Source organism: Propithecus coquereli, unplaced genomic scaffold, assembly GCF_000956105.1.
Source record: "Propithecus coquereli isolate 6110/MARCELLA unplaced genomic scaffold, Pcoq_1.0 Scaffold377, whole genome shotgun sequence".
Lineage (NCBI taxonomy): Eukaryota > Metazoa > Chordata > Mammalia > Primates > Indriidae > Propithecus > Propithecus coquereli.
The window spans coordinates 1,451,798-1,475,197 of NW_012149474.1; the positions used below are offsets into that span (position 1 = coordinate 1,451,798).

General features: G+C 58.5%; 1 protein-coding gene across 1 annotated transcript; it reads left to right on the forward strand.

Annotated features, from left to right (window-relative positions):
* Positions 1 to 14,696: 14,696 nt before the first annotated feature.
* MRPL23 (mitochondrial ribosomal protein L23) lies at positions 14,697 to 22,633 on the forward strand. Its single transcript, XM_012651958.1, has 5 exons — positions 14,697 to 14,796; positions 17,172 to 17,294; positions 18,167 to 18,249; positions 18,913 to 18,986; positions 22,389 to 22,633. Exons 1-5 carry the CDS (start codon positions 14,780 to 14,782, stop codon positions 22,551 to 22,553), a joined length of 462 nt encoding a protein of 153 aa, XP_012507412.1. The 5' UTR covers positions 14,697 to 14,779; the 3' UTR covers positions 22,554 to 22,633.
* Positions 22,634 to 23,400: the final 767 nt, after the last annotated feature.

The following is a 23,400-nucleotide window of genomic DNA, read 5'->3' on the forward strand; positions in this document are numbered from 1 at the left end:
CGCAGAAAGCACAGTGCACAACTGTGTAATAAATGCGAAAGTCCTGACCAAATAGAATTACGGAAAATATAAATCACAGAAATTGGATCAAGACACAGAGCCTCGCACAGCAGAGCATTCATGGAGGAGGGTTGTGAGCCCAGAACGGCCGCCCCAGCCAGGCTCCGGGCAGGTGGTCACGTCTGGGAGGCTGCCGTGGGGTCGGGGAGGGGCCGGGGCCGATGGGCTGGCTGGGCCCTGAAGACACGGTGGAACCCCCGTGTAGCACACGCACCCCCACAAACACGACTTGTACCTGCACGGGCACACTCCCAGCACACGTGCGTGACCACAGGCAGGCGCACGCAGGCCCTCCTTCCTGCAGACATGACACACGCCCCACACACCCACCAGCCCTCGCTCCTCCACACACACGGCAACGCCCCCGACCACGCACACGCACCTCCCTGCACCCCACAGCAGGCGCGCGCAGCAGGCTTAAGCGCACTACGCGTGCCCTCGCGCTTTGCTCCCGTAACGCAAAGGTGGACACCTGAACGTACTGACCCACGGAGCCCATTGATCCGGTATCACCAGCCTGGCTGCGCGGCCTTGCTCTGAAAGGCACCCGCGTGGCACAGGGTGGACAGGAGGCAAACACCCGTGCTGGGGACAGCGACGGGGCTCGGGTCACCGCAGCCGGTGATGCACAACGCTCATGAGGTCACGGCAGATGCGTCACGTCAGGGCAGTGGTGAATCGTGGGTGGGGCGCACGTCCAGGTAACTGGTGGACCGAGGAGGCGCAGCACGGGGCGGAAGGACGTCCAGGATTCAGACGGATGCTGCCAGGGCGCCGTGTCGCCAGACTCGAGGACAGTGGGAAGGCTGACAAAGGCTGGCTGCCGGCGAGGACCTAAGCACGCTTAGGCAGGAATGTCCGGCCACCGTCAGCCCCCTGTGGCCCCGTCAGGGCCCACCTAGAAGGTGCCTCTTTTAGCAGGTGTTCAGAAACGTGCAAACACTCCCCGTAGTTCACGGGCCGAACAGGACGCCACCCACGATGGCAGGAAGCAGGGGGGGCTGGGCTAGAGGGAAGAGCCACGGATCGACCCTCGGGGACGCAGAGGGGACAGGGCCAGGCCCCGAATGCTTGTGTTAGAAAAGAGGGAAAATCCAAATTTGAATAAATTATATATCTAATTTAAGAAGTTAGAAAATGAACAAAAAACTAAAATTAAGAAACAGAGAGGTGTGGAAATAACAGTAAACAAAGAAGTTAACCAAAACCCAAAAATTAATGGAGAAGAAAACTCTGTGACAAGGCCGCCGCCGCCGCCCGAGCCGGGCGTGCCGACCAGGTGGAGGGAAAAGACACGGACGGCGTTCGCGGACGGACCCAGTTACAGATAGCGCAGAGATCGAGTTTGCAGTCAAAGAATCCTGTGAACAACTTTATGAAAATATATTTGAAAACTGGAAAAAACGGCCACTTCCCAGGAGAGCTGTAACTCACGGAGCTGACGCGAGGGGAAGCACCAACCTTGAATAGACCGATTCACGTTAAAGACGTCGAACCCGTCGTTAAGCATCTCCCGCCAAAAGCACTGCGAATTTTTTAAAATCACGTTTGGACCAAGGGGGTCTTTTTCGATGTGAAGATAGTTTTACACCAGAAAGCTGAATGACGCAGGGACACGTGTCCACAACACGCAAAGGGTTTACGGACCACACAAAACACTGGAGAAAGCACGGCACCGTTCATGCGATCTTAGCCAGCGCGGAGTGGGGGCTCGTCCGCGACGACACAGACGTCACCTTCACGGTCAGGAGTCAGGCAGGAACGTCAGCCTCCGGCGGCCACTGCCGATCGGCCCGTGCTCACCCAGAGCGGTAGGACCAGAGCCTCCAGGCCCGGAAGGAGCTATGAGGCTCCCAGCCACGTAACCGTCTCGCGGGGAACCCGCAGGAAGCCGCGATCCCCGTTGTCAGACTTGAGCAGAGCTCGGGGCCGCCGTGCGTGAGCGAGATACGAAAACCGACACCTCCCTGTGTGCTCGCAACATCGAGTGAGGAAAGGCCATGTTCAAAGACACCGTTTACGAAGGAAATTTTAAAAACATGTGATAACATACCTAACAAAAGATGTGCACAACAATTACAGAGAAAGTAAACAAAGTAAAACTTTACTGAGAAACGTTACAGAAAACCCCAATAACTGCAGGTCATCACTGTGTTCCAGGAGTGCGTGAAAGAAAGAACTGTCCGGCGACGCCGGCTAGCGCCGAGTGAGGCAGACGCCATCCGGGGCCCTCAAAGCAGGCGCAGGAGCTGCTGTGACGCAGAGGGGGACAGAGACGGGGCTCGGTGCTGCACACGCACTCCCGAGGCAGCGGGACGCGGAGCCCAGGACTGGGGTGGGCAACCCTGGGGCCGAGGGTTCCTGCCGAGTAAATTGACAGGTCAGGCTGGGGTGACCAGACGTCCCCCGCGGGCAGGGGAGGATGCAGAGGGGCTCTCGCCCGCCGAGGAGCAGAGCTTGCTGAGACCGACTTTGCCGGGAAGGGCGCGGGTGGGCCTAGGAGAAGTCTCGGGAGACTGACTGAATTCTCGTCGAGCAGAGACTCCGTCAAGAGAAAGATGCAATATCATAAATGTCAATTCTCCCTAAATTGATCTGTGAATTCAGGCAACTCAACTGCATTCCCACAGCGCTTCCTGCGGAAACAGACGGGCTGGCTCTGAAATTAGCACAGGGGTGCAGGGGAGCGGGGCTGTGGGAAGAGCAGATTGGGGTTGGGGTCCTCCCAGCGCATCTGAGGCGGCGGTGCTGGCTCCCGGCGGCACAGGGCAGAGGGAGGAGAGGCCCCACACATGGGGGCCTCGGCGGTCGGGCCACGGGTACCCGTGAAGAGACGGTGCCCGAACAGCTACACGTTCGTAGAGAACACGTCAAATGAAGGTGCTGCCTTGCCTCGCGCCCTCCCCTCACTCAAAGACCGCGCATGACAAAGAAAACATTCCAGCTTGAAAAACAAAATAAAATACAACGCAGCGGAGAGTGGCAGGAAGCTCTCCCAACAGGGGAAATTTCTTAAACAAGACATAACCACAAAGCATAAAGTGGGGGACTGGCACAGCCGGTAGGAAAAAGTAAGGTTTTGGTGAACGAACGTCTCTGCGTCAAAGACACCACCGGCCGTGCAGAAAGACCCTCTTGTCGCGCGTGTCACCGACGAAGCCTCGGTTCTCCCCGCTGTACAGGACGTGGGGCCCGTTAGGAAAAAGGCAGAAAACTGGGCAAGGGGGCGGACGCAGCGCTCAGAGACGAGAACCTGAGTGGTCGGCACCTGCGTGAAAGGTATTCAGTAGGAGTCAAATGAAGAGCACACGTCAGATGGCGGAAATACGAGCGTCAGTCAGGGGGAGGAGAAGCTCCCTTCTGCAAAAGGACAGAGACGGAACTCGAAAGCACCATCGTGCCACCACTGATGTGGCGCCACAACGGGGCAAGGTCGCCCACGGACACCAAAGTCGTCGGGGAGGAGCCACGGCAGTTAGACCATCCAGTCTCAAAGTGCCGCCTAAGTAGAGAAAACCAGCGGGTGCCACCTTAGACGGATTTAGCGTCACCACGGGCGACTCATCGGCAGCTCGGCCTCCCCGAGATGCACCGGGAACGCGACACCCCTCAGCGGCATTCTCGTCAGCGCCTCGAACCCGAGTCTAACTGCAAAGAAACGGCAAATCCAGGCGGCGGGACCCTCTGCGAGACCCCTGGCCAAGATGCTTCCCGACTGTCCCTGCCCTAAAAGTATGAACAGCGGTGGGCGGTCCTGGAGCACAGGAGACTCAGGCGACGTGACAATGAAATGAAATGCGTGAGCTTGACCGGACGTGACGTCAAAACGCAAACCGTCAGCAGCATTTTGAGACACTTGCTTGCGTCAGTGGTGGGGTGACAGCGGGTTATCGAGGAGGTTCTCGTTCCTCGAAGGCTCGTGCCTGTGACTTGGTTTCCAACGGCTCAGGAACGCCCGAGGCGGACAGCAGAATAAGAAACAGTCTGACGGCAGCAAGCGCCGATGGCCAGAAGACGCCAGGGCTGCTGGCCACGCCCGCCCAGCTTGAAGGGGGGCATCCCTCAGTCCGGCAATTCCTTGGCTGGGCACAGATTACTGTCGGTAATTGCAAAAAATTAGAAAAACCCCAAACACCAAGCGGAGAACGTAAGGTAGGTGGTGGGGACCCACAGACGGAGCCTGCGCCGTGACAGCAGCTGTGTACGGCCATGCCACCACTGGCCATGTCTGGGGGGCACCGCGTGGGGTGGCAGTAAGTTGCAAAAGGAAAATTACTTACACAGAATTTTTAAAAATATTTTTACATTAAAAGGTAAATCACATGTGCCTGGCTGTGCGGAGCACACGGTTGGGACGGACAGTCCCCGGGCGGGAGGAGGGGCTCCATTGTGAAGGGTCTGCACGGAGCACGGGGACAGGCTCGTCACGTCTCGTCTCCCACGCTAAGAGGCGGGTGGTGGATGAAGGGTCTTCCTATTTTTATTCCTGCCTTCTGGGATGTCTGAAATAGTCCATCATTGTTAACCATGGGGGAAGGGCATTCGCTAAAAGTCGATCCTCATTTCTGAAAACAAAACAAAACAAAACAAAAGCTCCAGAAGCCATAGAAAGCTATAATAAGCACTTCCTCTGTCTGCGCTTGCTGGGGACGCGGAGGCGCGCGGTCCGAGGCGGGAACCAGCGAGGACGCCTGCTTTTGCCATTACCGCGCGGCCGCTCTGGGAACCCTGCACAATACAAAGATGTTGAACGGAAACAAGATGTATAACTTCTGGAAAGGAGGAGACCAAAATACCGCATTCCTGGGAGCCCCGAGAGAGTCAGCGGAAGAGCTCTCAGAATGAATGAGGGAATTCAGGAAAGGGGCCAGATGCGAAATACATATTTTAAATCAATAGTTTTTTTTTAAACTTTCCACCAACAACTAGCTAGAAAATATAGCAGAATAAAAAAAAAGATTCTAAAAGAAAAACCCCCCAAACCAAAAAAGGCCCGCAACCACAGTGGGAGCATAAAAAGACTTTGCAATAACCCCCTTAAGAAAGGTTCAGGGTCTGCGGGAAGAAAGTGACAAAATGTAACGAGAAATCTAAGAACAAAATTTGGGGAAAAAAAGAAAAACATATCCTGTTCTCAGGAAGTTTGACTCTTAGAAAGATCATTTCTTCTCAAATTGATGTGTAGGTTTACCAGATTTTTCAACCAGAATTCCAGTTGTGCGGGGAATGTATTTGGGGGTGAGGGGTGGGGGGTACTTGACTTAAAATCCATACAGAAGAAGAAAGAGGCAGGAAGAGCAGAGAGGCAGGAGCACTTTCGAAAGGGAAGGGATACGGCTAATTCAACCTGAGTGTTCCCAGCCTTTGGCCGTCCCCGTAACCCTCGTGGCAGCCACAGAGGTAGATACTCTCCTCATCCGGGTTTCCAGAAGAGCATGATGAAGCTCAGAGAGGGTTAAGCAAAGTCCCAAAGTCACGCAGCTACTAAGCGGTGGTCTCAACTGAGGGCCGGGACTCACGAGCCCCGCACCGTCTAGTTCGTAGGCTGTAAACGCTACTCCACACGTTTCCCAGCGTGACCCTCTGTCTGCACAAGCCTAAGGGCACCACAGGCAAGGAAGCAGGGCAGGGGCACTTAACAAAGCAGGTCGAGGGGGCCAGACAGGCATTTGGGGGGAAGAAAGGCCGTGAGATTTTCGCTCCACACCAAACACCAAAATACATTCCAGGAGAATCAGAGTCCAAGGTGAAAAAAATCGTTAAAAATAAAAATAGATATTTAGATGCATAGGTATTTGCTTTCGTGATGGGAAACAATTTTCCAAGCTTAAAAACAATGAAAATACAATGAAGCAAAAGGAAGCAGTAAATTCCTCTACTTAAAACATCCACGTTTCTGTATCTCGAAAAACGTCCATCAAACTTTAAAAGGCAGATTTCCACTTCTGGCCCAGATGAAGTAACAGAGACAAGATTTATTTTCCTGTCTGAAACAACCAAAACCCAAAACAGAACAGACACAAATACTTGAAACAATGGTTTTCAGGACACTGGACGCAGCAGCGCGTGGCAAGGATCCCTGAGCGCTGGGAAACAATCGGAGAGCCCTCTGGCCGCCCGCGCACTTCCTGGAGAGCGTTTCCAGGCCGAGGCGCAGGAAGGGGGTGAGGTGGGGCCCACAGAGCCCCTGAGCTGATGAGACAGAGCTGGGGGTCGAGGAGACCAAGGCAACTAGAGTTCACCAGGCAGAGGCTCCGAGAGGAGAGCGTGGCTTAGAGAGAACCCCAGATACCTGCGAGGGCCCCTCAGGTATTGAGCACATGCCTGGGAGCAGACGCCTGGGCTGGGCACCCTCTGAAGGGAATGGGGGGCTCCATGCCTGAAGCTCAGGCAGGACCCGGGCAGGTCTGTCTCACCAGCCAGCCTGGAAAACCCAGTAACTCACAGGCACGGATGCTCAGAGACGTCTTGCCTGAGTGGTGGGGAGCGCTTAGCCCTGGACCACATGTGCTTCCCAATTTGCCCTAAAACCGTTAACGGTAACACCTGAAAAGACCAAACCGTGTGCAGGTAAATAACTACATCCCAGAACAAAGCTCCGAATATTTACCGAATATAAAAAATACAGAGATATCCGGCACCCACTAAGGTAAAACTCGCAATGTCTGGCATCCAGTGAGAAGCTACGACAAAGGCAGAGCCGCAGGAAAGGTGGCCCATAAGCGTGGAGGCGAGGGGGTTGATCAATCAAAACCAACTGCGACAAGTTCAAGCTGTAAACCTTAGAGACATTTAGGGGCGTCCGTACCTGCTTTCATGCTGGGGAACGATTTTTTAAGCTTAAAAACCATGGAAGTATCATGAAGAAAAAGGAAAAGCTCAGTGAATTTCACTACCTAACATTTTAAAGTTTCTGTACATCAAAAAATGTCCATCAAACTTAAAAGACAGATTTTAAAATAATTCTAAAGTAACTATTAAAATAACAAAACAAAGAGTTGTAGCTGAAAAGCCAACAAAGGAGATAAATGAAATGAATAAAACTCCCGATAAGAGCAAAAGGAGGCAGAAAAAGAGGAAAGAGGAGAACAGCTGAGACACACGGAAGGCACGGAACGAGGCGGAAGGAAGGCTCAGACCCACCAAACCAACAAGCACGTTGAATGTAGATCAAGACGCAGACGTTGTCAGTTTGGATTAAAAAAGCAAGGTCTGACTATGTGTCGCTTACAAGAAACACACTTTAAATACAGACAAAGAGGTTAAACAAAACCCCAACAGACCTTCGAAATATACACGAAGCAAAAACTGGCAGCACTGAAAGGAGAAATAGATAAATCCATGATTACAGTCATAAATTTCAATACCCCTCTCAATAATTAATAGGCCAGGTAGGCAGAAAATCGGCAAGGATATAGTAAACTTGATCAATACTTTCAGCCAACTTGACTTGAGTGACATTTGCGGCACGTTCCACTCAAATACACATTCTTTCCAAATACACATGGAACATTTACCAATACAGACCATGCTCTGGGCCTTGAAACAAGTCTTAATACGCTGAGAAGGATTCAAGTCATATAAATTATATTCTTTGGCCATAATGGAATTAAATTATAAATCAATAACAGAAAGATCGTTGGAAAGTCTCCAAGCAGTTGGAAACTAAAAAACACACTTTAAAATAACCCGTGAGTCAAGGGAAAACTGAAAAGGAAATGAGGCAGTATTCTCAACAGAATGGACGTGAACACACATGTGGGGCGGTGTGGGGGAGGGGGGGTGGGGAAGGCACTGGGCGGCACCGAGGGGGACATTCGTATCACCAGATGCCTCTACTGGGAAATCAAGAAGGCTCAGATCAATGACCTCAGCTTTCATCCGAAGGAAAAGAGAAAAAGAAAAGCAAATTCAACCCGAAGTAAGCAGAAGAAGGGAAATATGAATAGTAAAGATCAAGTGGAAGTTGATAACATAGAAAGCAGAAAAACAACACCTGGTTCTTCGAGAATATCAATAGTTATTGACAAACTTTAACCAATCCGACTGGGAGAGGGGAGAGAGATAGAAATTGCCAGGATCAGGAATGAGGGAGGCGGTATCACTGCAGAATATAAGAAAATACTATGGACGGTGTATGCCAGCGAATTTGACAAGTTAGGTGAAATAGACAAATTTTTTGAAAAACTCAAAATACGGAAGCTCACTCAGGAAAAAACGGCTAATCTGAGCGATCCCGTATCCATTGAAGAACTGAAGAGTAGTTAAAAACCTTCCCACACAGAAAACTCCAGCCCCACGTGGCTTCACGGGTAGGCTCTACTAAACACATGAGGAAGAAATAATAGCAATTACATACCAATTCTTCACAAAAATGAAGAGGACAGAATACTTTCCACCTCTTTCTGTGAAGCCAGAATTTACTCTAGCACCAAAACCAAAGACATTATGAGAAAAGTACAAGCCAATATCCGCTGTAAACACAAAGCAAAAGATTTTGTTGCCTCTGGATTAGGCAAAGATTCATCCATATTAGATAACGATACCAAAAACACAATCCCTACAAGAACAAATCAACAGATTGGAATTTATCAAAAATGTTTAAAATTTGCTCTTCAAACGGGGACGGCAAACAGAGCGAGAAGACAGGTCGCCGACGGCGAGAGGATCTCTGCAAAGCTTCATCAAGGGCTGATCCAGGATGTAGGAAGAACTTCCAAAACTCAACAGTAAGCAAACCAACCACCCAGTTTAAAACCAGTGGGCAAAAGATCCGAACAGATCGGTCGCCACATGAGATGTGTGACCGGCACACGGGCCACCCAGAGCCGTGCGTCGTCGGGGAGATGCGACGCGAACTCGCTCGCCCGCGCTACGCCTCCGGGAGAACCGCCAAGGATGAGAGACCAGCACACCGGGTGGTGGCCAGCGTGGGAGGAAGCCCACCTCGGTGGGAGCACCAAACGACAGTCTGACAATTTCCGGAAAAGTTGCAAACGTTCACCTCCCGTGGGATCTGGTCATCTTATTTCCAGGTCCCTCCCCAGGAGAAAAGGAAACGTCCGTCCTTTCGAAGACTTGTACGTGGATTTAAGTAGCAGCGCCATTTTTATTCATTTTTTTTCTGAGACAGAGTCTCACTCTTTTCCCGGGCTACAGTGAGTGCCGTGGCGTCAGCCTAGCTCACAGCAACCTCAAACTCCTGGGCTCAAGTGATACTCCTGCCTCAGCCTCCCGAGTAGCTGGGACTACAGGCATGCGCCACCATGCCCGGCTAATTGTTTTTTCTATATATTTTTAGTTGTCTGATTAATTTCTTTCTATTTTTAGTAGAGACGGGGTCTCGCTCTTGCTCAGGCTGGTCTCGAACTCCTGAGCTCAAATGATTCGCCCGCCTCGGCCTCCCAGAGAGCTAGGATTACAGACGTGAGCCACCGCGCCTGGCCAGCAGCGCCATTTTTAATCGTCAGAAACTGGAGACGGCCCCAGGGGCCATCAGCAGATGAGGGATAAACAGACCGTGGGGTGTCCCTGCTGCAGCCACAGATGCGAGTCCCACGGACACACGCAATGGCGTGGCCGAACCGCGGGCAGTTACACTAAGTGTGAGAACCGCGTAGAAAGAGCGCGCACCGCATGGTCTCACGCACACAACGCTCTGATCAAACACAAACCAACCGGGCCAGGGCGACGCGGGGCGGGGCGCCAGGGAGGCGTGCGAGGGTGCCGTGGGACGACGGGCGCGTTTGTGCCCGATGGCGGCGGCTTCATGGTGTCCGCGTAGGTTGAGACGATCAAACTGTACACTTCAGACGTGTGCAGCTCTGCGTGTCAGCTATAGCTCGATAACGCTGCTTCTAAGGATTAGCAGGCAAATGACAACAGGGAAAGCAGTCCAGTCAAACAGGACAGGCGAGGGACGTGCAGTTAACACGTCCCGGCTCTTGGACGCGCACAGGGAAAACACCCGGGCCCTGGCGCGTTCACCTGGGCCACTGTGACCAAGCCCACGTCTGCGCAGCTTAAACAGCAGACGCTAGTTCTCTCTCGGGCCTGGAGGCTGGAGTCCGAGACCGAGGTGTCGCAGGGCTGGTTCCTCCCGATGTCTCTCTCCGTGGCTCGCAGACGGCCACCTTCTCCCCGAGTCCTCATGTGGTCGTCCCTCTGTGGCGTCTGTGTCCGGGTCTCTTTTTCTAAATAAGGCCCCCGGCGCCGTGGACAGGCCCACCCTGACGGCCTCCGTTTAACTTCCTCCCTCTGCAACGACCCGTCTCCAGATACAGCCGCGTTCTGGGGGACTGGGGTTAGGGCTTCAGCACATGGAGTTTTGGGGACACAGTTCGGCCCATAAAAAAATTAAGGAAAAGACAGACAGACAAGCCACAGAATCAGAAATACAATCGAGCAGCCCGTTTATGAAAACCTGCGAATACTTGTAACCGGACAAGCACAAATGCAACGCGCCGCCACGTTTTACCGCCACATTTTGAGGGGTTCGTAGGAACGTCGGTCACCGTTCCTGCTTACTGGCACCTCCTCTGCACCAGCCCCTGGCGAGAGACGCCCAACTCTCCCCTCCAGGAGTTAGGGGTGCTGTGGGCAAGTCGGACACAGACGCCAGGAGCCCTGGGGGGAACACGCAGGGCTCGAGGGACAGTTAGGAGCTGGCCAGAGGGGACAGCTTGGAAGTGTTCTCTCCAGACCCTGCCTGCGCTGCAGGCCTTGAGGTGGACGACAAAGACACCTCCCTGCATCCAGCACCCGACGGCGGCCAGGCGACCTCAGCTCTCGAGCCGTGGCTTGCTCCCATCCCTACAGCTGCTACGCGTCCCTCCAAGCCAGCAGAGATCACCAGCCACGCGCGTGACATTCTCCAGCACCTTCCAACTGGAAGGGGACACCCAGGCCGGGACAGGCTGGGGGAGGCAGAGTGGTGTTATCAGGGAACAGGGAGGCTTCTTGCTGCCCGACAGGCCCTCCTGCTCCCTCCATCCCTCTCCCCTCCGGCCCTCTCGCTCCGGCAGCAGAGCCCAGCTGGTCTGTGGGCACCTCCCTGCCCAGCGCCCTGCTACGGGAGCCCCTTCTCAATCCCGGTTCCCCCCACTCCTGCCCTCATGGGAACCCCCCCTCGCTCAGATGCCATAAGAGGGGTGGCAGAGGGGAGGGCACCCTCCCTGGGCAGCAAGGGCCTTGGAGGGCTTCAGCCTGTGACCTTCTTGCCGTCCTGCAACACACAGGCTTGAGCGGCTGCAGGGCCTTTGCACGTGCTGTCTCCTCACGCTTGGCACACGATTCTTCGCGGGGAGGCGTCTCTGACCACCTATTTTAGATTGCAGCCGCACCCCCACCTCCCGACACCCTTCCTCAGATTATTTTCCATCTTTTCAAAGCATGTGACTCCACGGGCATCCAAGATATCCCACATTTATTGGGGTACCGTCTGTATCCCTCACAGAGACAAGGGATCTGTCGACTTGGCTCTTCGTGCTCAGCCACCAACCCCCAGGAGGAGGCTGCCGCACACAGAAAACACTGGGCATCCAGTATTCTCTCCGGCAACCGTAGCGATGCTGTTGCTCTCGAGAAAGGGTCCCCACTCAATGCTGGCAGAACGAATGAATGGTGTGTGAATGAATGAATGAATGAGTGCACTGTGCACTTCCCCCAACCTTCTCGCCCGTTCCTTGCCTGCAGCCCTTTCCCAGGTGATATCGTCCCTCTCCTTAAAACCCTTCGGGGCCCCCACTCACCGGCCGGACCCGCAGGGCTCCGCCCGTGAGCTGCCCTCCCCGGAGGGCTCCCGCGAGGGACCGAGCGTAGAAACGGAGGAGCACGCCCCCACACGCTGGCGAGAAGGTCTGAAACCCAGAACCGCGACACCACCAACACGCGGAGCGGCAGGAATCTCAGCACCGCCGGTGGGAACGCAGTGGCGCAGGCACTTGGGAAGACAGTGTGGCCGTTTCTTACAAAAGTAAATACGCTCTTACCTATGACCTCGCGACGCGCCCCCAGGTCTTATTCCAAACGAGGGGGAAACGTGTCCACACCAAAACCAGCACGTAGATGTTCAGCGTAGTTTTATTCATAATTACGAAACTTGGAAGCCACCAAGATGTCCTTCAGCAGGTGAGGGGATGAACTGAGGCACACCCAGCCCGGGGAGTGTCACCCAGCCCCAGAAGGAAACGCGCTATGAAACCACGGGTGGACACAGAGGACCGCCGCACGCGTATTACCAGTCGTGAGAAACCCATCTGAGACTCCGACGCCGTGACATTCTGGAGGCGGCGAACAATGGAGACGGTGAGAAGTTGGGTGGGTGCCGGGGCGGGCAGGGAGGAGGAGGTGGGCCCAGTGGGCTTTTGGGCAGTGCCTTCTTCGGCACGGTCCGGCAGTGGTGGGCGCAGGGCGGCACGCAGGCGCGAACCCTCGTGCGCTCTGGACTTCAGTCCGTAGCAACGTAGCGCCGTTCACCAGCTGTAACAGATGGCTCCGCACAGGGCAAAATGGTGCCAGGGCACGCTGGGCAGACGGTTCTGCGGGAACCCCTCGTTTCTGCACAACTTCTCTGTAAACCTCAAATCGCTCTAAAAAATTAATCTATTAAAAAAAAGAAAAAAACAAAAATTATTAGTTGTTTAGCTGAACTTTAAATTGAACTGGGCATCCAGTGTTTTCTCCGGCAACCGTAGCAACGCCGTTGCTCTCGAGAAAGGGGCAAGCAGAGAAGTAACGGGATTTGTGTCTGATGACAGCCGGGAAGGAGGGAGAGAGGACCCCAGTGGTCCCCCAGGCATCTCAGAGCCCCTCGCGGGCGGCGGGGAGTCTTGGCTCTGGGCTCAGAAATTCCAGGCCTCCCCCAGAGGCTGCAGGTGTGGCTGATGCAAGAAGTGGGGGCTGAGCACGGGGGTCTGCCCTCGAGACCCCGTGCCTGCCACGCCCTCGCGGACGCCCAGGCCCGGCACCCACTGATTTGAGCAGCGCCCACCAACCCAAACACAGTCCAGCACCTGCCACCCACCTCTCCCGTGAGCCCCGCACTACTTTGAACCCAACTTTTAGCCACATAGCTAGCTGAGCACGTGTCGCAGTTTTGTTAGCATGTGGCCACCAACAGAATCAGCACTTTATAAAAAGAAAAGGGAAGCCTCTGGCCCCCTTGGCCCAGCTCCATCCTTGCACCCTCTCCCCTGCAGCTCGTCTCCTTGGGTGCGGCCAAGGCCACCCGTGGCCGGGCAAGGGCCTGTCCATTCACTAGACACTGGGTCCCTGGCACGGTGGCCAAGTGCAGCTCAGGCCCCCACTGGCACGGACCCTGCACCTGGAGCCTGGACTTCCTCCGACCCCCCCAGGCCGGGACAGTAGCAGAGGGCAGCTGTCACGCCTCCCCACCCCCAGTGCCCCTGCCTTAGGTGCCTCTGTCCTAGATAAACCCACCTAAGTCACTCCCACCATCAAACACACCAGTCCGGAGGGAGATCCAGCCCCCACCCCATGCCCACTCCTGGAAGGTCCCCGTGTCCTTCCCTATGCCTGTTCTCTGCTCCCAGCTCCCAGCCTGGCACCCACCAGCGCCAGCTTCCACACCCGCCTGGTGGGCCCCAGTGTCCCCCGCCCCACCTGGAGGTCCAGTATCCCTGCGCCCAGGCCTGCTTCCCCCGGGGTCCCTGCTGCCTTGCTTCTTGCTGGACACCCACTCGGCCCTCCCTGCTCTGAAGAACATGTAGGGCCTGGGGTGCAAAGAGGAATCAGCGGTCTGGGGACAGGGGCAGCTGAAGACACTGAGGGGTGGCCCAGGCCAGTGGCAGAGACAGGAAGCTGAGAGAGTGGGGCCAGGGCCGGGGGAGGGAGGCTGCTGCCCTGTTCTGTCCGAGGTGCAGCAGGAGCTCCTGGTCAGCACAGCAGCCAGCCAGAGGAGGGGGGAGTGTAGCCCCAACACTGAGGCTCCCTGAGGCCCCCCGCGAGGGCGGTGCCAGAGGCTGGAGGGGCCCAGCGGGGGCGGGGGTGGACCTCGAGGCCTGGGGAGCCCCACAGCCTCGGAGGTGTGGCTGGGGGCGCAGGTGGGGGTGGCAAGCTGGGCTGGCCAGAAGGGTGTGAAGGGGGCCCTGGGGTTCAGAACCCGGGAGGGGAAACAGCCAGGTGGAGACAGGGGCCTCGGACTGGACAGGGACAGCAGCCCCCCTTGCCCAGCCCCAGCCTCCGCCCTGGGCCGCCCTCAGCGGCAAGGCTGGAGATGCGGGCCAGGCTGGACCGCGTTGTCACGGGCACGAGGGCCTGGGCGGGACCCAGACACACAGCGCGGGTGGGGCCGGGGTGGGCTGCTGCGGAGGGAGGCGTTTGGGACTTGGGGGCGGAGCCGCGGGGAGTGCGGGGCGGGGCCCTTGCGACCCGGCGGCCGCGTTGCGGGGCGGGGCGGGGCGCGAGCGGCGGGAGCCCCGTGCGGGAGTGAGGGGAGGGCGGTGCGGTGCTGCGGGGGCTGGGAGTGCAGCGTGTGGGGCTTCGCAGGGCGGGGCGAGGGCGGTGTGTGGAGCGGGGCGGGGTGGCAGGGGCGGGGCGGGGCGCCAGGTGTGCGGGTGCGGGGCGCCAGGTGTGCGGTGCGGGCGGCGGCGCGGGCGCGCGGCCTCCGGAAGCGAGGGGGCGCTGTGCCAGCCGGCGGCCGTGCGGGGCGCGCGCGCTGCTCCTTCCGCCGCGCGCGCTCCGGAAGCGCGTCGCCGCTATGGCGCGGAACGTGCTGTGAGTAGGGGTCGCCGCCCGGCCGCCGGGGGCCCCGAGTGTCACAAGCAGACGGCCCCACACGGGGGGTGGGGGGGCAGGGGCCCCGCTCAGCGCTCGGCGTGACCCCGCAGGGGCCGGGCGCCCGGGCGGTTTGGGCCCCACGCGCCCTTGGCATCGGCGTCCGGCTCCCCCGGGGCCCGGTCCTGCCCGACTTCTTGCCCAGAGTTTAAGCAAGAAGGAATGACTCGCCCAATGAGTGAAGGGATGTTGCTCCCTCGTGGGTTTGGGGGACAGTAATGCGCGTTCGCACGTGACGGTGGAGGCAGTGGCCTGGGGCTGCACACGGCTGGGCAGAGGAGAGCGGGCCGCGGGTGGCCCGGCGGACGCGGCCCCTCAGCAGACAGACACCGGGTGGGTGCCGTGGCCGGGGGCAGGTGCAGAACCGCGGGCCCAGGTCCACTCACGTGCTCCCCGTTTGCCAAGGTGGCCTTGGAGGGGGAGCTGACGGGACTTGCCGTGGGCGGGGGCGCAGGAGAGGGTGGGATCCCGGGTGAGTCACCCGCAGGGCGGTGGGGAGGCCGGCGGTGGCAGCCAGCCAGGTTTTTGTGTTTTGAGGAGGGAGGAGAAATTAGGAGTCCACTTGAGAGATGTCAGGTTTGAGGTGCTTACGAAATGCCCGGGGGAGCGGACAGGGGGCTCACTGGGGAGAGGGCTGGGCCTGAGGGGGTGCACGACTCCAGTGGCACGGGGGTCTCAGGCCACCGGAGAGCCGGGAGCGTGTGTTCTGGGGCTCAGGAGAAGCTGTCAGCCTTGTAGGTTGTTCCAGATCTGCTGCAGGCCTCGGGCCTCAGATGGCCTGGGGATGGGGCCCGATGTCAGCGTGGGGTGAACACGGACGTGGTCGGGGGAGCCTGGCGCCCTCCTGCCGCAGCTGCTCACTCGGCCTTCCTCAGGCAGCCTCTGCCCCAGGCCCCCAGCCACGTGCGCCCCTCGGGCCCAAACCTGGAGGTTTGAAGATTCGGGGGTCCGTGACCCACTGTGCCCCCTTCTCCACTGATACGGAATGGGTCCCTCACACTTTGCCTGCCCACCTGCAGTGCTACACTTGTTCACCAGGGGGAATGTGTGAACCCCTTGGGTGGCCGTGGGTCGGCTTGAACCTGTAGGTAAAACGAGGCAGGCCCCTGTAGCCATGGGGCCTCTGGGCAGGCAGGCCTCCCACTCCTGGGAGCCCGCATTCCCTTCTCCACCTCCCTGCAGCTTGCACTCTGAGGTACGGAGAGGTCAAGGCCAGACCCAGAAGGTTCTGCGGGCTGGTGGCTCCTCCGCAGTGGAGAGGCTCTTGGCAGTCCAGTGCAGCGTGGGCTGCACTGCCGGCACCCCGACTCCAAGAGCCCCGCAGCTTCTGGTCCTGGGGCTCGGCCCTCTTGCCCGCCATTGCCCCTTCAGGAACGGCCACCCGGTCCTCCACCCCTTGCACCCGCCCCACCTTCCCTGGACTGAGGTCAGGGCCAGCGTGAAGTGCACCTTGAGCCCCTCTCCCATGGTGCTGGGCACACCCCAGGACCAAAGGCCACGTGCAGGGCCTCAGATTGGCACCAGAGAGCCCCACACACAGCCTCTGTGCTCTGTGCCCACCTCCACCGAGACCTACGCCTGGGCTCCCACTGACCCTGCACGCCTCCCCATCCCTGCGGCCAGCGGGGCTCTGCTAGACTGGGGGGACACTTGAGACCCTTAAGTGGAGACTCTGCTTGACTGTCACCCTGCCGGCCAGCTCGACACAGTGCCGGTCCGGGTGGTGGTGCCCCTATACCTCCACAGCTGATTTCTGGCTTCGAGGGTTTGGCGTGGGGATGTGGTGTGATCAGCTGTAGTTGGTAAACTGAGTCACAGTTTATCGAAAGCACCAACTTTGGAAGCCCAAGCCTAGGTAACCTGCATTCTCCATCCTTGGGGACCTCCCATCCTCAGGGAGGGTTTAGAACTGGCCTTTCTGTCCCATGCTGTGGCAGTGCTTTCCGGCCCCATCTCCCCTGAGCCGCAGGCGAGTGGGCAGGCCTGCGCCATGTGGGGGTCCGCTCTCCTGGGAGGGATGGGTGGCCTCAACATGTGTCTTTGAGCCTTGCTGCCAGTCGGTTTGGGGGGAACGCTCTCCAACGGCCTCTGTTTCTTGACTTGTTCATTGGCCCTTCCAGAGCCTGGCCCTGGGAGTCAACAGCCCACGCACCCCTGCATTGACACTAGGGACCAGGGCACTGGCTGCCTCCCCCGGGCAGACCCACACAATCTATGGGGACCTCTGTGTCCTTGGGGTGGGCCCTGCAGGGTCAGCCTCTCTGGGACTGCCGTGTCCTAAGTGTGCAATGTGGACCCGAATCTCTCCTGGGCAGGTACCCTCTGTACCAGCTGGGCGGCCCACAGCTGCGGGTGTTCCGAACCAACTTCTTCATTCAGCTGGTGCGGCCTGGCACGGCCCAGCCCGAAGACACGGTGCAGTTCCGGATCCCCCTGCAGTAAGTCCAGAAGGAATTCAGGCTGGGGGCGGCCATGGGGCTTTGGGTCCTGGTGTGTTACCTAACTGAGCTTCCAAGTTGGGGTGCTTCCCGCTGTGAGAACACCTCAGGCAGCTCTGCCGGGGAGTACCGACAGCTCCTGGTGTGTGCAGAGCCCTGAGCGAGGGCGGGTGCGCGCTTGGCAGGCGGCCTGCGCTGCTCGCCTGGGAGAGCAGATCGAGAGCCCAAGGCTTGGCCTTGCTTCCCTGCTCGGTTTTCTGCTGAATCCTTGACCTGGCCCTTTTCCTGGGAGAGGGTCCCAGGAGGCTGGGGGGAGCGTGCTGTGATTTCCAGAACTGCTCAGAGTGGCTTCCTAGGTGCTAGTCCTCGAGGTCCTTGCCTTGGACCACCAGGTGCGATGTGCCTCTCACCTTTAGGGAGACGCACAGTGCCATGACCTAAATTGGGGTGCTGCTCTGAAGTCTCGATCACAGGCCCCCAGCTCAGGATTAAGGGGGGACAGTCCTAGACCGTGGTGGCGGCAGCATTTGCCTCTGTGGAAGCTGAGGCTGGGCTCCGTGCAGCCTTTGCAGACGGGGCAGGGTGTGCCTAGAACCCGAGTCTACCGCGACTGTGAAGTTTCTGCAGAAAGGGAACGTGGCCTTGACCCACTGAATCCTGGGTGGTCCTCCGCCAGCGGTGCTGGCCTTTCTGGGGTGCGCCTGGCCCCACCCAGTGCATTGGACAGGGGTGCACCTCCCCGCGCCTGCGCTGCAGCCTCTGTTCAGGGTCTCTCCTGGGGCGGCGACGTGCCTGGCGCGGCGACGTGCCTGGCGCGGCTGCTCTTCATCATGGCCTGGTTCAAGCTCCTCTTTTTTCTCCTTCACCTCCAGGATGACCAGGGTGGACCTGAAGAATTATCTCGAGAGCATTTACAACGTGCCCGTGGCCGCCGTGCGGACGCGCGTGCAGCACGGTGAGTGGGCTGCTGCCTGCGCCCCCTGTCTTGCAGACCCCTGCACGGACTCAAACCCATGTGGCCAAGCCGGATGGCTGCTCGATGGGGGTCTCGCTCTGACTCTGCACGTGGGGAAACTGAGGCACAGGGGCGGGGGGGGGGTGACTTGCTGGGCTCACACAGTGCTTACGTGGTAGAGCCGGGAGCAGAACTCAGGTGGGCTGGCCACCAGCTGGGCTCTGGGCACTGCCCCCAGCCTGCTGCGTGTCCACCTCCCCGTCGGCCCTCAGGGTGGGTCCCGCTGCGGGGCTCGGCAGCAGGGTGCTCTCTCTGTCCCCAAACCTCTTTCTCCTTCCCCTGCTGGTGCCTGAGTTCTGTCCCCGTTGTGAGCCTGCTGCGCCCGGCCACTTGAGTGCAGTGCCCACCCCCCTCAGATTGCCTCTGTGAGTTTTTTAAGACACATTTGCGTTTTTAACGGAGCAAAGAGGTTCATCTTGGAGGATGTAAGTGGTTAATTTGGAAGAGTCACTGTTAGTGTTTGACGTGCTCTAATTTGTGGAGTACTAGCTAATCTTGCGTTTTGCCTTTTTCTAGAAAGTGGGTTCCTGGGCTAATTGGACTGAATGTTTTCTGCTGAGAGCTGGCAGTGAAGGTTTTTCTTTTTTCACCCCCTTCCAACAGGCTGTAACAGGAAAAGGGATCACAGAAATGTCAGGATAAAGAAGCCAGATTACAAGGTCGCCTACGTGCAGCTGGTGAGTGAGCGCGGCCAGAACAGGCCGGGGCCTCCGAGGGGCCCCGCACAGCCGTGTCCTTGAGGGGGTGTTTGTGCCGCTGAGCTGGGGCCCAGGGAGGCTTGGGAGGCAGGATCCCAGAGTCCACAGCGCGGGGGCAGGCCCCACACAAGGTCAGGCCCGGCCATGGGCCTCGGGGGTGTCAGCGGAGCAGAGCCGGCCATTTTGTGATCTTGGAGTTTGAATGCGCCGCGGACAAAGGCAGTCCCACCCCGGGCCCGGTGGGTTTTGGCTCCGAGACAAACCAGAGTGTTGGAGCCTTGAAGGCCGCCTGCCTCCGGAGAGCCTGTCTTTGGACGGGTGCCAGGGTCGGAGGGGCAGAAGCTGCGCACGGGGGGCCTTGGGCTCCGAGCCCAGGCAGGTCTGGGGTGGCCTGGGGTCCAGCCTGAGTTCCATCCCCACACGCTGTGGGCCAGCACACCCCAGGCTCCCCGGGGTTGGCCTCTGCCAGGCTGGTCGTGTGAGCCCGTGCTTTCCGGAGTTTCCGGTCAGGGACTCTGGGGAGGAAGGGTCCCCTCACCCCACGCGGCGTGGCCTGTGTTTACTGCAACCTGGGCTGGTCCGAGCGAGACCCGCACATCCAGAGCCGCCTTTTGGGCTCTTCACCTTGAGTCCAGGGTGAACCCGGATACACTTTCTCTCTGGACCGAGAAGTCCAGTGGGCAGCGCCCTGCGGGCTGCGTCCCCTCACTCCCTCTCCAGGCAGAATCCCTCTGACCTTGGGCAGCCAGCCTGGGGTGGCAGCGCCTCTGTGGGACTCTTCCAGGGGAGACCTCCCTCGGCAGGGTCCATTAACTGGCCCCACGTTTGAAAGCCAGGCGGGGGCGGGGGGGTCCTCCAGTTCCTTCAGTTTCCGCGTGAACAGCCCCTGGAGGCGGGAGCCCGCGGTGGGGCCGCTAGATGGCAGTGGTGCTTTGGGACGACGCCTCCCAGGCCCCTGCCTGTGCTGGGAATCAGGAGACCGTTGGTTAAGAGACCGAGTTAGCTTGTCAGCTTTTCTGAAAAACAGTCACATTTGTTGTTCTAAACAGGGGCCCCCGTAATTATTTGGCCTAATATTTGCTGTGCATAAAATCAGCCAATCCAGGTGGAGCGAGCAGCCGTTGGCCTTGTAAAGGCCTCTGTGTGCTGGGTGTTGAATCGGGCCGGTCTGTCTCCGTCACGGCATGCGGGTCCACGTCCCATGTGCAGGCATTCGCCACGACTCGCTTCAGAGGCCAGCTATGGTTACAAGTGGCTTTTGAGTCATCTGAGCCCTCACATTTTCCCCCCCGGGCCCCTCCTCACTCGTGAAAACTGAACTCAGCAGCTCTTAGGTCTGGCGTCTGCAGCTGCCACCCGGCTCGTCTGTCTTCCTCTGGGAAGTCCCAGCGGCCAGAGAGCGGCAGGGCAGCTGGGAGCCCGGCGGCCCCACTGGGCACGCTCCCTCCACTCCAAAATTGAAATTCGTAATGGGTGCCCCCCTTCTGAGCCCTAGCGATCTTTGCACTGCCTGGAAACCGGCTACGGCGCTTGGTCCCCGTCCCCCACAAGGGGCCCTGGGAACTAACAGCAGCCCCCGCTCTGTCTCGCATCCGCTGAGACCCCCTCTCCAGAGCGCGTCCCTTTGGGCCCTGCTCTGGGGCGTCCAATCGCAGCCAGCATGGAAGGTCAATGAGAAAAACAGATTAAGTTATCGAATTTATTTCGAGGTAGCTGCCGTGGAAAGGCCCGGGCCCTCATGGTGGGACTCGCGCACTTTTCCTCTGACAACCTGATAAACATCTCCTTGGCCGCGAGTCCTGGGAGCGCGGCGAGCGCCCCAGTTCCCCACACAACAAAAAGAGCATTGACCGCCTGCCACAGGCGCCTGTGTACACAGAGCGCGTTTGAGTGACGGGCGCACATGGCCGCGAGGGCGGCTGCAGGACAAACTGCCGTGGGCTGGCGGGGGCACGTTCGTCCAGACGGGCTCCCCGGGCTTCCTGGAGTCGGCGCTTTTTCGCTTTCTCGTGATGTCCCCTTCCTGCCCTGTGCCCCGTCAGCTACTGCTTCCTCTCTGGAAGGAGCGAGGGCTTCACTTTTGAAAGTACGAGGTAAATTCTCTGGAAAATCGCAGTCCCTGGGAAACCACGCGCAGCGCCCGCAAGCGGTTCCGCCTCCTGGGAGAAACGACGGTTTCTCTCAGACTGTTGTGAATTGCCATCTTTGTATTTTAAAACGTCCTTTTGGGTTCCTCTTGCCTCAGCAAACTAGCAGAATCACCTTGACATATTAACCATAAATCCCCCATTCTGGGCAGTCAGCCCTGCATGTAAACTGTTGCCCTTTGGTATTTTGAAAAAGGAAAAAAAAAAAGTGTGGAGCCCCGTAAGCCAGTTCTCCTGCGGGCCGGCCCCCCACACAGGGCTGCCCCCCTCGCCCGCTCGCCCGTGCTATGTGACGGGTCTGTGAACCTCCCTCCCCGCGTGCGGGCTGCGGACTGTTTCGGACCTCGCTTGGCTGCCTGCCCACGTCCAGATTCTTTACAGGACGAGGGTCTGCGAGCGCCAGCAGCACTGCCCCGGTTTTGCTATCAGGGTTTTGCAGACGCGGACGCCGTCCGAGTCCTCCTTCACCTGTCTGGAGACAGAAGGGCGCGGCCGGGAGACCGCCGCCTCGCTAGCAAAGCAGGCTGGCACCGCACGCCGCTTCCGCCCCCAGAGCACAGGACTCCCTCCTCCCCGACGGGGTCCCGCCTGGTGCCCAGAGCCACGCTGATACTGACACATTTTGAACTTTCAGTGAAAGACGTAAAACCAGTTAATTTGCAAAGCCGGTCTTGATTTATAGACTGCTACATATGTACGTTTCTCTGTACGTTATGTGCGTTTTATTTGCCAAGCTCTGGGCCAGGAGGAGGGGGGCAGCCTTTAATGTGGGTAAAGGCCTTTAGGTATTTTGGATGGAAAAAGTTTTAGCGCGGCACCAGACGCTGTTTGTCGTTCTCTCCGCGCCGCGTTCCTGCCCCCCAGTCTGACCGGGCCGCCCCGCTTGGTGAATGGGCGCTTTGCTGGGCTGCTTTTAATGAGCCCAGGGCTGGTGCTGACACCACACCATAAAGAGACAATGTCACTGAAAAGGAGCATTGTCCCAGAGCAGTGGCTTCCCGCTGCGAGATAAAAGCTGGAGGCTGGCGGTGGCCAGGAGATGTTTATCTTCCAGGCAGGGACACTGCTCTGGGGACGCTGCCGTGAGGACGGAGGGCTGAGCGTGGAGGGTCGGGAGCTGATCTCTGAGCCGCTGACCCAGGCACGGAGTGGGAGGTGCCGTCTTAGAGCGCGTGAGCCTCCGGCTGACGGGGGTCCCCACGCTCTCCGCTGGAGCCTGTCCTCTCTCCCCCAGGCCCACGGACAGACCTTCACGTTCCCAGACCTGTTTCCTGAGAAAGAGCAGAGCCCCGAGGCTGGCTCCATTGACGAAGCCCAGAGCAAGTTCATGGCGGACGAGCAGCAGAGGCAGAGCAGCGACCCCCGGCGCGGTGGCGTCCCCGACTGGTTCAGCCTGTGACGGGCAGCAAGCAGGGACACGCGCCCCAGGCAGTGCGGCTCAAGTGGCCTGACAGCCCAAATAAAAGTCCTGCTGTGGGAGAAGAACCAGAGCTTTGTTTCCTGCTGTTCTCGGCCTCCCCGACAGCCCCTGGCTCTGCTCTCCCAGAGCCACGGCTGTACCGCGCACGCACGCACGCACGCACGCGGCCTGGTGCTGGGGGAGGCGCTGTGCCTCACGAGTGTACAGGGAGCAGGGCCTGGTGGCCTTGAGACGAGGTGGCCCTTGCCGGGGATGCAGCTGGCCTGGTGCAGCCGGGAGCTCTGTTCTGGCGGAGGAGAGACGCCAGGGAAGAGCGCTCAGGAGACGATTCTGAGTGTCCACACTTAGCGCTCGCACTCAGAGGCATTGGCGGGAGCAGGAAGGCTAGCGTGGGCGCAGAGGGGGCGGCGGGCCGTGGGGGTACCGGCGAGGAGCCCCTGTCCCGGCCGAGGGTTCGATTCGGCACCATTGGCAGAGGGGCCGGAGGGGATCCGAGGGAAGAGGTGTCTCGGGAGCATCCCAGCGTGGAGGGCGGGAGGACAGGCATAGCCGGCCGTCCCTTCAGAGCTGCGGGGAGGTGGGTGTGTGTCCTGTGTGCAGTGTCCTCCGCGCCTGCAGCCCTGAGCCTCCCGACGATTGCGCGCAGAACCCACAGCCATCTTGTGGGGGCGGCTGGGCCGTATTCTTACCACAAGGCCGGACAGGCGGCCGGGCAACCCCCACGGCCTGAACTGCATATGTAGTTTGATTTTTGGATTTCTGATATTTTTACATCGAATCCAAAGGGTTTCTGGCCCCTCCTCCCAGAACCTCCATGAAGGTGGGG

Coding starts and splice junctions, on each gene's coding strand:
- MRPL23 (XM_012651958.1), top strand. Junction 17,295..18,166: donor CAGTTCCGGATCCCCCTGCA/GTAAGTCCAGAA, acceptor CTTCACCTCCAG/GATGACCAGGGTGGACCTGA. Junction 18,250..18,912: donor GCGGACGCGCGTGCAGCACG/GTGAGTGGGCTG, acceptor CCCTTCCAACAG/GCTGTAACAGGAAAAGGGAT.